Source organism: Podarcis vaucheri (genome assembly GCF_965113315.1).
Source record: "Podarcis vaucheri genome assembly, chromosome: 7".
NCBI classification, from domain to species: Eukaryota; Metazoa; Chordata; class Lepidosauria; order Squamata; family Lacertidae; genus Podarcis; species Podarcis vaucheri.
This window is the reverse complement of record NC_138765.1, coordinates 84,132,345-84,146,663: the sequence shown is the minus strand read 5'-3', so window position 1 is coordinate 84,146,663 and position 14,319 is coordinate 84,132,345. Positions and strand designations below refer to the sequence as shown.

Sequence of the window (14,319 nt, the reverse complement as noted above, 5' to 3'; positions counted from 1 at the left end):
AGCTAGAATAAGCTTTGACCCTCTTTAAAAGCAATTAGAGGTGCTTTGCCTGCAACACTCATTATTATATGCCAGGCATCATAACCCTTGGTGCAAGCCTCAGCTAAAAAGCTTTCGGAAGAGCTTCTGCTCATAACCCGGACCACGAAACGAAAATCGCATAGAGCAATTAGAGCCAATCAATACCAAGTGATAAAAGATACCATTGTGTAATAGTCGGTGATGGCACCGGGGGCGGGGGGGAGCTGTGTGTGTGTCTGCTGAAAAGGCAGTGTGTTTGTGCCAGGGGAGTCCGAATGTGGCGTTGCATCTGAGATTTTTGCTTCCTTCCTCATCATGTTTTCTCTTAAGAATATTGCGGAAACTTATGGGCTGCAGTAAGTTGGCCCATGGGGGGCTGATGGGGAAGAGAGGGGAATCGGAATGAGAGTGGCTTTGACAGTGGCTCTAGGGTGGAGTGCAAGACCCAGTCGAGTTGAGGGAAATCCACCTCCGCCCTTGGTACATTTTAACCTACCCTACCTTCTGTTTTTGCTACGTAGTCTTCCTTCCTTTTTAATATTTGCAGATTGTCACAGTCCTATATTATGCAATGATAGTTTTAATTACATAAGAAAAGAAAAGAAAAAATTGTTTTGGGCTTTCCCTCTGCTGCTGAAAAAGGGATGCAGGTGGCGCTGTGGTCTAAACCACTGAGCCTCTTGGGTTTGCCAATCAGATGGTCAGAGGTTTGGGTCATGTGGCCAGCATGACTAAACCACTTCTGGCACAATGGGACACCGTGACAGAAACCAGAGCGCATGGAACCACTGTTTACTTTCCTGCCACAGCAGTACCTATTTATCTACTTGCATTGGTGTGCTTTCGAACTGCTAGGTTGGCAGAAGATGGGACAGAGCAATGGGAGCTCACCCCATTGCGGGGATTCGAACCGCCAACCTTCTGATCGGCAAGCCCAAGAGGGGTTTAGACCACAGCACCACCCCCGTCCCGCTATTTAATATAAACATAATTTTGGCTCGATGTGCTTTAACAGTTCTCCTCTAGGCAGACATATGCAATTGTGAGCATAATGTATTTTTGTGGGATGGATGAGTTTTTCTTGGTGGGAGATGATATATTAATTGAAATTTATCCCTCCAGGCTCCCAGATGTGTGGATTTCAAAATCTAAAAAGCAAAGGAATTAAGAATGGAAAGCCTTGTTTTGAGCAAGTCCAGCTAACAAAGCAAGCTGGCTTCCCCCCACGCTTAACAAAGAACAACTTGTAAAGTATGTTTAAAAATAAGATTATCTGGGAGAAGGGAAGTGACACTCTACCAATTGTATTCCTATGCCAACCTACTATCAGCAATATAGTTCTGTGGACTTAGCCCCTTCTCAAGCTACCGGTAACTAGCAATAATATGCAGTTGTTGGGTTTGGCTGCTAATCTCCCAAAAATTTAATAGTTTAATTGTGTTTAATGTGCAGCTGAACAGTTAATGTGAAGAGTCACTGGCCATTGTGCACTATCCTGTGAGGAAAAGTTGTAGCATTTGGAGATTTTTGGTTTACAAAAAAGATGAGTAAGAGGCAACATGTTAGAAACTTTGTCTAGGTCATAATTTTCTGAATTTGTCATGTTTTGATGATTTTGTTTGTAGCAGGAACCCCCCACCCCAATCATTCAGTTTGTGCAAACTTCACACACGCTCTCACTCACACACTACATACACCACGCTTCTGTTATAAATTCATAGAAAAATCAACCATACATCAGATTTGCACTGTTCCACTTTTATTTGACTCCATGAAGGAAGGACTACAAAATGGGGAAGGTTTGATACAGGCCAGCCATAATCCCTTCACCATCCCAGCACATCCACAGGAGCCCTGCCCAGTTGCTATGCCAACCCTGATGGTCCTAGACAGAAGACCATCAAGATCACAAAGAACTTGCATATGGGAGTGGATTCAGCATGGACTGAAACAAAGGACAATGATCAGATCTTCCCTCTGGGGGCAGGAAACTGCCAACTCCCCTTTGTCTCCTGGAAGTGACTCATGGGGAGGGGGAAAGGAGGAACCAGCCAGGTGACAGGACACTCAGGTTACCACCACAACTCCTCCCTCAACCCCTCCTTTCTGTAATGTATGCATGATGTTTCTGGGGGTGGGCTTGACCTAGAGGAGGGGAATTTCAAAAGTTTTTATAAGGTCTTGCACACCATCTTTCTGGGTCTTTCTTCTCTCCTGCAAGTGAGGGGAACACCCTGTTGCAACAGTTCAATAAAGGCCAAGCCTACAGGCTGCTGTTTTGCTCCAAGTTATCCTGGTTGGTGTCTTTGTTTTGTCCAAGGGAGCCCTCGGATTTTTCCGGTAACATGTTCAACATGGTGTCAAGCTCTTTTTAAAAAATGAGTCAGTTGTTTATAAATAAAATAGCCATCATGCGTATAGAGAAATTTATTTTACAAGCTTCTGCTAGATGGCAGGAGAGAGGTTTGTGGACTTTGTGCAAAGCAGATTAAACTGGCTAGCAGGGCAGCATTGTTGGCTGATGACTATCCTCTGCTGCTTCTCTTTTGCTATTTGTGCACCTCGGCCTTCCTCAAGCCGATGTTTTGAACTACAGTGCCCATCAGCCCCCAGCCAGCACAGCTGCATGGTGCTGGGGCTGATGGGAGTTGTAGTCCAAATAGCTCAGAGGGCACCAGATTGACAAAGGCTGGCCTTGCTGATGACAACAGTCGTGCTGAGCTCCCTCCCGCCCTTCTGTGTGCCTTGCTACCTGCTCCCATCCTACAGAGGCGCACCAGCGCCTCCAGGTGGGACCAGCCCTTCCCTGTGAGCTTTCAGCCAAGGGTACCTAGAGAGAGTCAACAGTGTATACCTGGTGAGGTGGCACCTTCTGGTGGATTTCTGGTGTGACGTTGACAAAGGTGCCTGTTCATGTGCAAAGCTGAAAGTCCACAGGAGGGTGCGGCTGTTCGTCTCGTAGCTGCTGTTCAGAAGTGCCCAGCCTGTGAAGAGGGAGTGCCCCCCTCCCCATTGCCCCGGTTAGCACAACTCCCTCTTCCCTTCCCCAAACACACTGCTTCTCTGGCAACAAGATGCCCAGGGGAAGCCCACATGCAGGATATGAAGACAGCAGCAGCAGAAACTCTCCCACCTTTGCTTGAGGAAAAAACTGAGCTTGGTGCGTCAGTGGGCTGGAGTGGTTTTGAGGGTGCCAGACTATTGAAGGGGAGACCCGAGATCCAATCCCCTACTCAGCTGTGACTGCCGGTTGCTCCCTCTCAGCCTATCCTGCCTAACAGGGTTGTTGTGGGGATAAAATGTGGAGAACGGTCTTTTTTGACACTTTTGTTGTTGTTTAGTCGTGTCCGACTCTTCCTGACCCCATAGACCAGAGCACGCCAGGCACTCCTGTCTTCCACTGCCTCTCGCAGTTTGGTCAAACTCATGCTGGTAGCTTCGAGAACACTGTCCAGCCATCTCGTCCTCTGTTGTCCCCTTCTCCTTGTGCCCTCCATCTTTCCCAACATCAGGGTCTTTTCCAGGGAGTACTCTCTTCTCATGAGGTGGCCAAAGTATTGGAGCCTCAGCTTCAGGATCTGTCCTTCCAGTGAGCACTCAGGGCTGATTTCCTTAAGAATGGAGAGGTTTGATCTTCTTGCAGTCCATGGGACTCTCAAGAGTCTCCTCCAGCACCATAATTCAAAAGCATCCATTCTTCGGCGGTCAGCCTTCTTTATGGTCCAGCTCTCACTTCCATACATCACTACTGGGGAAAAAATAGCTTGAACTATACACTTTTTGCCACAACCCTGAGCTTATTTGGAGGAAAGGTGGACTAGAGATAAGAAGCGAGAACAACACAGAATGGGGAGGAGGGACCCATTGAAGCCTCTTACCTGCGGGGCTGCACAGGTGAGTTCTGTGTAGGCAAGAGAGTCCATTGCAATTCCATCTCTCTCTCTCTCTCTCTCTCTCTGACAGTGTTTGCACAAAGGGATTTATATAGCGCTCCCCAATATTACCACACCACACACACCATCGTCTGAGTGACCCTCACAACAACCTTGTGGAGCATGCCAGTTCCCTCGTTCCACCCCTGAATTTCTAAAGGCACTTTAGCAACTCATGGTTCACTTGACTTTCTAGATTTGTGCTGATTGGGGGACGGGGGCTCCCTGCCAACTCCCCTGGAAAGAAAGCGGGGGACAATGAGGCCTAATGCGGCCTAGAACCCACCCCCAGACCTATTTTCTGAACTGAACATTGCCTACTCATCCATGGAACCCCCCCTCCAAATGACACCTCCTGAGAGAGGGCTATAAATACAACAAAGTAGAAACAATCTTTATTGGGCTTGATCTCTGCCCAGCCACTGGGCTCCAGTTACAGCAGCTGTTGGAGGAAACAAGATCACCTTGCTGAGCAAACCTGCCGCCACCACCCTTCCCCAGTCCCGGCGGGAGGGGGTGCTCTGCTCTTGGCAAGGTGCAAGGAGGACAGACGGGAACTTGGCAGGGTCCAAATGTCAGAGGCTAAGGCGTTGCCTGCGTCGCAGATGTCTCCGGAGGATTTTGACCTCGACCCAAAACACAGCTCTGCTGTTCCTGAAAGTGGCCACAGCTCCTCTCCTGCTTGCACTCCTTGTACTCCCATCTGATGGGTCCAGAGGTTCAAAACAGACCTATTGCCAGCTCTCCAGGGTTTCAGGCTGGGAGACCGAACCTGGGACTGCCTGCAAATGGCAAGGAGGCCACAGAGCTACAGCGCCTTCCCCAACTCCTGAGGACTGAATGGGCTTTGTGAAGGCCACTGCCTCTAGGACAGAAGTCGCCACCTCTTCAAAAAGCAGGAGCCTCTTCTGCTAAGGGCGACACACTTTTGCCTCTCATTCTCCGCCCATGTGTTTCTCCGTCCATGTGGAGCGTCTCCACCCCCATCATTCTGCCCGGACGCTGAGGTCCAGCGCCGAGGGCCTTCTGGCGGTTCCCTCATTGCGAGAAGCAAAGCTACAGGGAACCAGGCAGAGGGCCTTCTCGGTAGTGGCGCCCGCCCTGTGGAACACCCTTCCAGCAGATGTCAAGGCGATAAACAACTACCTGACATTCAGGAGACATCTTAAGGCAGCCCTGTTCAGGGAAGTTTTTAACGTGTGATATTTTATTGTATTTTTGGTTTTTATGGAAGCCGCCCAGAGTGGCTGGGGAGGCCCAGCCAGATGGGCGGGGTATAAATAATAAATTATTATTATTATTATTATTTTGTCTTTCTGCTCCCCTTTCCCTCTCGCTTCTTTGGCTTTCTTCTCTTCCCCTGGCACAGGCAGGGGGACGTGCTGCAGTCTACCTTAGACCCAAGCTTTTGAGCCTTTTGCACTGGCCCATCAGGCCTCATAACTGGGAGAGCCTCACTGGGCCAGCCTTCTCATGCCATTTACCCTTTACTTTTGGTCTGTTAACGCCTGGTGCCCATTCTCTACCCCTTTGGTTGCAGGGAGTGTGTGTCCCGAGGCAGGGAATGGACAGGATACTGTTTCCAGGCCACGAAACCCCCAAATCTGCACAGGTGGAGCTGCAGCTAGTCTGGGGATGCCCCTCCCTGAGCAGCCTCACCCCCCCCCAAAAAAAAAGGTCATGTTGATGTGAAGCTGCTGTTTGGCTCAGAGGCAACCGTCCTTCTCGTGCGTGTTTGCAATTCTTCCTTTTCAGAAAGTTGGTTCTTGGAGGCCACTTCTCTGGTGTCACATGACGAGTGAGAAAACGAGATGGGGAAGGGACAGGTGCTCCCAACCATCTCCTGGAAGAAGGGGCTGTGTGACCGCCCCCCACCCAAGACCCCTGGTCCGGGGAAAAGAGGACAGGCAGCGCCAAAAGCCCCACTCTTCATTCCAGAGCTGCCTGGGAAAAGACCAGCCTCCCACCCCAAGTTCTGGTCCCATCAGTGAGGCGGGGAGAGGGAGGAAGAGAGCGGGCGCCCCTCTCTCTGGAAATGTCGTCTTTTCTTGCAGGGTTTTCAAGCCCCCTGGAGCTGGTAGGTGAATTTCCTCAGTTCGTCCCAGAAGAGGAGGCTGAGAATGGTGTGTGGTCCCAGGCGGAGGTAGGCAGGCCCCAGGCCCTTGTAGAGGGCCAAGACACCCTCTTTGCCGGTGACTTGCACCACACAGTCGAAGAAGCCGCGGTAGTGCTTGCCCTGCGGGTGGCAGAGGGGAGAGAGCCTGGTTAAAAGCTGGACACACGCCCTTCGGAACAAGGGTGCTGCAACTCCTCTCACCATCCCTAACCACTGACTGTGCTGACCGGTGGGAGCTGGGAATTCAGCAACACCTTGCGGGGCTGCAGCTGCTCCCCATCCCTGAACTAGCCCCAGGATGCTTCTATTTAGGCTCAGAGCCATTAAACTCCTCACCTCCCTCCACAAACTTCTTGGGGTTTCTAAGGCTGCCAGTGACCACCCCTGGCATGAGAGACTTACCATGCCCAGCTCGTCCACTGGCTGGTTGTAGAGTCTGGTGCTCACCACGTCGAAGGGCGTCATAGCCACAGCAACAGCCACGCTGCTGATCATGCCACCAGCAAGCGCCACCATCCAGCTGTCTTCCTTGAACCACTGTGGGCAGAAGAGGGCAACAGTAAGGGGGGGAGAGTCGGCGAACCCCACCTGCTCTCGACAGCATCAGGATCGAGCAACAGGAAAAGCCACAAAGGCTGAATATTGTATTTATTTATTTAAGGTATATACCACCTTCCTCCCCAAAGCAGCCCACTGCGGCCAACACACAAGCGATGAGACAGTTAAACCATGTAAAGATAAAGCAGGATAAAGGTCTTGAATTAAAAGGTTTGTTGGAAGAGGAAGGTGTTCAGCAGGTGCCAAAAGGCAACAGAGACAGCGCCTGTCACACATTTAATGGGAGAGAATTCCAAGGGGTTGGTGCCACCACCCAAAAGGCCCCGTTCCTACCCTGTGTGGAACAGATTTCCTGATGAGCTGGCCACTCTCTGCAGAGTGCAGGGATCAACTGGGGTATAGAAGGGGTAAGAGGGTCTGCTAGAGGAATCAAACAAGCTGGCAGGGCTCATCTTGGAAAAGGGTTTAGGACGGGGTGGGTCTGAGGCGCTGCTGATAAACTAGACCTTTGTTCCAGAGTCAATGACAAAACCAGAGTCGTGCAACTGCCACGGCCCATCTCCCCCACCCTCTGGCCCCCTCCTCACCTTTTGCTTCCTGACCCACTCTTTGGCGGAGGCGAAAGTGGCCAGCTGGACGGCTGAGCCCACCATGACACGAGGCACGGCCCCGTTCACCCCTCGCCACAGTCCCAGGAGGCCCTGCTTCTTGTAGATGGTCTCAAAGGCGCTAGAGACACTCTGCGGGGGGAGAAAAGCTGCAGGGGTTAGTCAGCAGGGGGCAGCAGAGAGCAGGGGCAGCTGCCTGCATTGCACCACTGTGGCAGGACACTCATCTGTGGCTTTGCCCCCCCCTCTTCTCAGTCAGGGGGGGGGCAGGAAGGAAAGCCACCCCCTTCTCAGGCTTCAAGCAGATCCCCCTCCAATAAACATGGGAACTATAGTTTACCCCTTACAGAGCTACAGTTTCCAGGATTTGGAGGTGATGTGCATTAAATTATAGAAATGTAGAAATGGAAGGGGTCCCGACGGCCATTTAATCCAGCCCCCTTAAAATACTGCCCCTATCCAGTTTACTGTCCCTTATCCCCTATCCAATTTGAAACCATACCGGACCCTGCTTAGCTCTGCAAATGTGCTAGCAGTTTTATTGCTTGCACCACTAGGATGACTAGTTTTGTAGCTCCGTTCTCTCTCTTTCAAAGAGAAACACCATCATGCCAGTGAGAGACCATCTGCTTCTGTTGCCTTAATCCGAAGGCAAAAGGGCCAAGCCTACGAGGTGAAATTGCAGTTCCTCCTCTCTTAGTGATGAAGAGCTGCGCTCCAGACTCCTGAGGGGCTCAGGAAGGGTTTTGACGGAGTCCAAATTACCAGGGACACCAAAGAGCACATGATGCACCCATCCTGACCCATTTTGCTTTGGACAAAACAACAACAAGAACAACCCTGCCTCACCCACCATGGCTGTTGTTGTTGCATGAAGCAGGCGGGAGAAATAATAATAATGATGAATGAATGAATGAATGAATGAATGAATGAATGAATGAATGAATGAATTTGCCCAGCCACTCTGGGTGGCTCCCAATCGAGTGTTAAAAACAGTACAGCATTAAATATTTAAAAACTTCCCTAAACAGGGCTGCCTTCAGATGTCTTTGAAAGATAAGGTAGCTGCTTATTTCCTTTACATCTGAAGGACTCTGGGGTTGCGGCGCTCATCTCGCTTTATTGGCCGAGGGAGCCGGCATACAGCTTCCGGGTCATGTGGCCAGCATGACTAAGCCGCTTCTGGTGAACCAGAGCAGCACACGGAAATGCCATTTACCTTCCCGCCGGAGCCGTTCCTATTTATCTACTTTGACGTGCTTTCGAACTGCTAGGTTGGCAGGAGCAGGGACCGAGCAACAGGAGCTCACCCCGTCGCGGGGATTCGGAATAGGATGCTGCTATTTTCATTGGAGAAATGTTGGTGGGTATGAGTCTGAAACCTCTGATTTACAGTGTTATTGAACGCTGTTGGTTTACTCTGCATAAAACACTTGAACACAAGTTGAACCAGGTGAGGGATGGAGTGTGGTGGATACTATCCAGGCCAGAGCTCTGAATCTCCTGATCTGAGGTTGGCAGGGCTCTGGGAGAGAGGGTCTTGCCCTGTGCCAGGGAGGGCAAAGGGAGCCATATCAGCAGGAACCCCCTGGCCGCTGGGTCTGGGACCAGAACACACCAGTGGCACAGCTAGAGGTTCCTTCCCCCGGGCCCTTTGCTTCCGCCTCCCTGCTGGGAGAGAAGCCAGCCGAAGGGAGCTCAGGCCAAGGGGGAGGGTGCAGGGAGGACGTCTGTGTTTTGCAAAACAAACATGTTGAGGTGGTTGGAAAGCAATTCGTGCGGAGCGGCACAAACAGCTGACGTCACCTGAGCTCAGGAACAAGCCAACGTCACCCTTTGCCCTCTCTCTACCTTCCCCAACTCCTCCCATTCGGCAACTCTGGATGCTGTAAAACACTCGCTTGGTTCTCAGGCTGGCAAAGTGAGAGGGCTGAGATTCTCCTTAAAAGCAAGAGAGCCCCCCACCCCTGTTCCGTTCTGCCTCGGGAATGGCATGGGGAAAATTCAGCAGCAGAGGCCAGGCATAATCCAAATTTAAACCTAACGGGGCAGAGAAAAGAAGCAGAGTCTGCTTCTAACGTGCCATAAGCCATGGGTAGGCAACCTAAAGCCCGGGGGCCAGATCCGGCCAATCGCCTTCCAAATCCGGTCCACGGACGGTCTGGGAATCAGCGTGTTTTTACATGAGTAGAATGTGTCCTTTTATTTAAAATGCATCTCTGGGTTATTTGTGGGGCATAGGAATTTGTTCCTCCCCCCCCAAAAAAAAATATAGCCTGGCCCCCCACAAGGTCTGAAGGATAGTAGACTGGCTGAAAAAGTTTGCTGACCCCTGCATTAAGCTGTCTAAGATGGCACACTAAATATTGGCATGGTGGGCATATCAGAACCCTCTGGAAGAAATAAGAATAGCCCCTGTTGGCTGGAACAGGGCTGAGCAAAGCCAGACAATATTGCTGGACTTCTGGCCACCCCTTATACCACCCCTTATACTGAGGCAGTCCATGGGTCCATCTAGGTCTGTCTCATTTATACACTGACTGGCAGCAGTGGCTCTCCAGAGCTTCAAGACAGGGGTCACCCCCAGCCCTACTTGGAGACGTTGCCGAGTCTCGAACCTGTGACACTGTGCATGCAAAGCAGAAGCTCTGTCACTGAGCTATGGCCCTTCCTCGGCCATGTTGGCAGCTGGGAGTTGGAGTCCAACGCCATCACCTATGGGGCACTGCGTTGCCCATCCCTGCTCTAGAGGCACCTCTGGCCTCTTTGTCAATGAATCAACCCTCCTCTGCAGCGACTACTAGGACTGGGGACAGTGGGCAACAAGGAGAGCTGCTCCAAGCCATTTTGCAGCCTCAGGAAGAAGTGGCACACATACACAGGTGTAACACATCACTGCTGCTGCTGCTGCTGACCACCCCACAAGCACCGCCTGAGGCAGCTGCCTCACCCTGCCTAATGGAAGGGCCGGCCCTGGCAGTTACGGTGGCTGCTGATTGGTTGGCTGTCATTTATACAGAAAGTGCCCAGACGATGCTGCCAGAGCATGGTAGCCCTCAGCCCAAAGGCCTTAGGTGTGCTCACCCAGTGCTTTCTCCCCGGCTGGCTGTCTCCACCAATCCTTGCTCCTCTTCTCTGCAGCAACAAACCCCTTCCCCTTTAAATGGTCCCAGCTGGGGAGGTTCTGCTAGAGCGTCTGCTCTGCATGCAGAAAGTCTCAGCGCTCATTCCCAGTTTTAAAAAGACCCATTGGCAGCTGATGGTTAGGTGGCCTGGCCTGATAGAAGACGGTTTTCTGTGTTCCTCCTGCATACACAACGGACTAGACATCACACACACACACCCAGAGGCCACCCCCTGCAAATTCACCCCCCAAAGCCTCATCGCCGCCACCCTCCTGACCCCCAGCTCACCTGGTGGTTGTGCTGGTGCCCCACGGCGATGGCGGCCAAAGTCTGGGCTTGGAGATGCGTCTTGACCTGGAGTCGCAAGCAGAGGAGCAGAAAGGTCAGCGAGAGCAGAGGCGGGTGGCAGGAGTCTCCCCCCTCCCCACAGATTGTTTGAACCACTGGCTCCTTTGCAGAAAGAGGAGGACTCTGCCCGACCTTGCAGGCAACAAGAAGGCCTCCACCTTCTCTGCTCTGTCAACACCCTGGAGAGGTACCTTGGGGACAGTTACATAACTCTACCTGGCTGGTGATCAGACTTCTGGAGCTCAGTGGGTGTGCACTCCCTGAGCCATGCAGTGTGGATATTGTAGACTTTGCTAGAGTTTAGCGGAGCCCTGACAGGTGTGTTGACTTGCATAAAATATTGGGGAAGGAGCCCAGGTAGGTCCCATCCCACATAATCACAAGATGCAGCACACACATTTGAATGGCAACGCCAATCAAATTTTTCTGGGTCTTGGCCTTGTCTTCAGAAGTCCTGAGCTCCTCTGAAGGGTGTGTTAGGCTGTAACACAGATAGCAAAATAGCCACCCTTCCTGTATGGCCCCCAGCTCTCTAAGCATGTCTTAACCACCAGGTCTTCAGAAAAATAGGTAACCCGCCCCCCATCTTTTCCTCATTGGCGCTCACTCTGTGCCATTTCTTTTAAGGTGCACAACTTTCCATTTGTTCTGTGCCGGACCTCAGCATCCTCTGAGCTACTTGGGATTCTTGTTCAGACCACAGGTTGGTGGGTGGAGAAAGGCTCTCGCCTGGGCTCCTCTGACATCAGGATGGGGCCCGATGGGAATTGCAGCCCAAAACACACTAGAGACAAGCTTGATCCAGGGCGGCCAGCGCAAGACTGATAGGCCATGCATTTCACATGCACTTAAAAAAAACCTCTAGCAAAGAGGGGTTCTGTATCCCAGGCAGAAATGAGCAAGATTGCCCCAAGTTGGTGCACTTGATCTCTCTTTTGGGCAAGGAGGAGGAGGCTGTGAGGTGGTCAGCCATCCCCTGGGAATCTTGCTCCTACGTTGCCCAAACACATTTCACAGCCTGCCTTCGCTGGGACAAGACTCTGGGCAGCTTTACGAAACAGGAACAGCTTCTCAGAATGCTGCAGAGCAACTTTTGCAACCCCACACAGGGCTGGTCTCTCCTAAAGCTCTAGGACGGACGGTTGAACAGACAGACCCAAGCAACCAGCAGCCATTTTCTGGGGTGGTTGGTAGCTGTTTGTGGAAGAAACTGCTCAGCCCTCCAGGGTATTTTCCGTTTCTGTCCTGCCATTCCTCCAAGGAGCTCACAGCAGCGGTATATGTGGCTCCCTCCTCATTTTATTCTCACATCTACCCTGCGAGGTGGGTGAGACTGAGACTGGCTCAAGACTATACTTTCAGGGATCATCCAGTGAGCTTCATGGCTGTTTGGGGATTTGAACTCGGCTCTCCCCTGGCCCTAGCCCAGACCTAACCACTTCAGCACTCTGAATCTCAATGGGCAAGGGGTGGGGGACGCCACAGCTGTTCTACAGACCACCAGCGGGTATTTGAGAGACACAGCAAGAGAGGCGCAACCGGAATGCCTCGGATGTGGCAGACCTGGGCTGAAAAATCCCATTTCTGACACAAGCTCAGTTCATGGCCAGAGGCCAACTGCCTCAGCTTCCTGCTCTGTAAAATGGGAACAAGTCATGTGAAAGGGAGCCACCTGATGCACGGGCAAAACAGGACAAGGGTTCAAAACAGAATTACTGCAGATTTGTGGGGCTTGGCCAGCTTTCTGCCTGCCTCAGTTCTAGCTCTGCAAGATGGGAATAATGAGAACTGGCCTGTGTGCAAGGTTCAGATGACAAAATAACATATTTCTACTTGCTACAAAGCAGGGGTCACAGAGACACAAGGCTGCCCACTGCCCTGAAGCCAGCTCGGCTTGCCAGGCAGAGCATCGCCAGGAGACTCACCAGATAGGCTGGGCTGCCCACAAAGGCACCGAGTGCCCCGGCCACGGCCCCCGCCACGATGGTCCCGCCTGGCTGCTGCGTCAAGCCAATGTCTTCGGCGTGGGAGTAGAAGAAGAAGCGCACACCATTCATCAGTCCTTGGTAGAGCAGCCCGGCTGTCAGGCCTTTCTGGAGCCCCCGGAGCCCGTCCGCCCGGCTGACAGCCACCATGGCGTGCAGGACCCCCCGGTAATGGCGAGGGTAGGTGCCCCGCGAGCGGAGCTCCCCTTGCAGCTGCAGGCGGGTCTTCACCACCTCCAGCGGGTTGGTGAAGACGCAGGCCATGCAGCAGGCCGTGGCCCCCAGGACGAAATCCACTGGAGGAGAGATGGAGAGCATGGCTGCCGCGCGGCTGCGGGGGGGCTCCATGGTGTGGCCCCCGCTGGCCCAGCTGTTGACAGGGACGACCTAGCAGGACATGCAGGGGGGTCTCCTCTGAAACTGAGCTAGCAGAGCTCTGTCTCCAGAGAAGTTTGGTGGGACTGCAGGTGGGCCCCGGCAGGAGCCTGCTTGGCCAGTGCCAATGCCGCCACCAACTCCCCCTTTCCTGGAGAGATCAGCCCCTCTCCTCCAGCAACCAGCTCCTCTCTTCCTGCCCTGCTCTCCAGCTTGCTTTGTGCCATGCAGGGCTGTTTGTGCCAGTTGAGTGACACCTTTGGGCTTATATCGCTGGCCAGCCCCCTCCCTCAGCTGACTCTCCGCCTCTGGGAGGGATGATTGGGTGGTGCCTTCCTCTCTACAGTATTTGCCTGGGTGCCAGGGAAGGGGTTGGGCAAGGGAGGGAAGCAGGCAGAATGTAGGGGAAAGTTCACACACACACACACACACACACACACACAACCTTCTGCCTGCCTCCCTCTTTTGTTTACTGGAGATCATTTTGCTCCTGAGCTTGCAGGAACACACTGCTCTGCAAGTGGGAGGCGGGGGGGGGGGAGGGAGAGAGAGAGAGATATTCAGCGCTTTCCAGACCAGAACAAAAAAAAAACCCCCAACCCCAGCGGCCAGCCTTGAATTCCTGAAAAAGTGTGATTAGTGGGATGCATTCCTTGTGGGGAGAGCAGTCCAGTCAGCTAGGCAGGCAACACACACACATGTGGGTGTTTTTTTCATCATGTACACATACCCAGAGTCATCCAAGAGGAATCCGTATCATCCAATTTTTATTAAAATTCTAAGGTCTCAGATATAGAATTGATGCTCATAAATGTACACGTGTTTGAAATAGCACAGAAGAGCAATCCTGAAGCCATTTTGACTCTCCCGATTTCTCTGCAAGAAGGAAGGAAATGGGAAAAGCTTTCCTATTGTCTTTGGACTGTAGGGGCTTACACCTTCCTGCAAATACAGTCTGGTTAAGCTGAGCAAACTATCAAAATGTGTAAGAAATTCAGGAACTGAAGTATTAGCCATCTCCAAGGAATGGCCAGGCTACCCAGAAAACGCAATCAAGTAAGTCATTATCAGGAATCCTGGCAGACAGAGGAGAAGCGACACTCTCAAATTTCTGCTGGAGACCGCCTCCTTCTGTGATGTATGTATGATGTTTTGGGGGGTGGTCTTAGGCAATTTCAAAAGTCTTTATAGGGTCTTGCACACCATTGTTCTGGGTCTCTCCTACCTCCTTGCAAGGGGGTGGGGACTCTG

At 52.1% G+C, this 14,319-nt stretch overlaps 1 protein-coding gene across 2 annotated transcripts; it reads right to left on the bottom strand.

Moving 5' to 3' along the window:
* Nucleotides 1-4,767: 4,767 nt before the first annotated feature.
* Nucleotides 4,768-13,320, bottom strand: SLC25A34 (solute carrier family 25 member 34). Of its 2 annotated transcripts, XR_014221506.1 has the most exons (6): nt 12,634-13,320; nt 10,649-10,714; nt 7,215-7,367; nt 6,472-6,606; nt 5,417-6,189; nt 4,768-4,782 (listed from the first exon to the last, which is right to left on the bottom strand). XR_014221506.1 is itself a non-coding variant. In XM_082230475.1 (5 exons), exons 1-5 carry the CDS (start codon nt 13,039-13,041, stop codon nt 6,013-6,015), a joined length of 939 nt encoding a protein of 312 aa, XP_082086601.1. In that variant the 5' UTR covers nt 13,042-13,320; the 3' UTR covers nt 5,266-6,012. The 2 variants fall into 2 exon arrangements, 1 of the variants encoding a protein (XP_082086601.1); XM_082230475.1 differs by lacking the exon at nt 4,768-4,782 and having other exon boundaries at nt 5,266-6,189.
* Between the last annotated feature and the right edge of the window lie 999 nt (nt 13,321-14,319).

What these genes read in the sequence shown, in the direction of transcription:
- SLC25A34 (XM_082230475.1), bottom strand. Translation starts at nt 13,041, where the DNA reads ATGGAGCCCCCCCGCAGCCGCGCGGCAGCCATGCTCTCCATCTCTCCT. An exon ending in AGTGGGTCAGGAAGCAAAAG is followed by an intron (nt 6,607 to 7,214) that starts GTGAGGAGGGGG and finishes TTCTGCCCACAG; the next exon opens with TGGTTCAAGGAAGACAGCTG. An exon ending in CAGTGGACGAGCTGGGCATG is followed by an intron (nt 6,190 to 6,471) that starts GTAAGTCTCTCA and finishes TGCCACCCGCAG; the next exon opens with GGCAAGCACTACCGCGGCTT.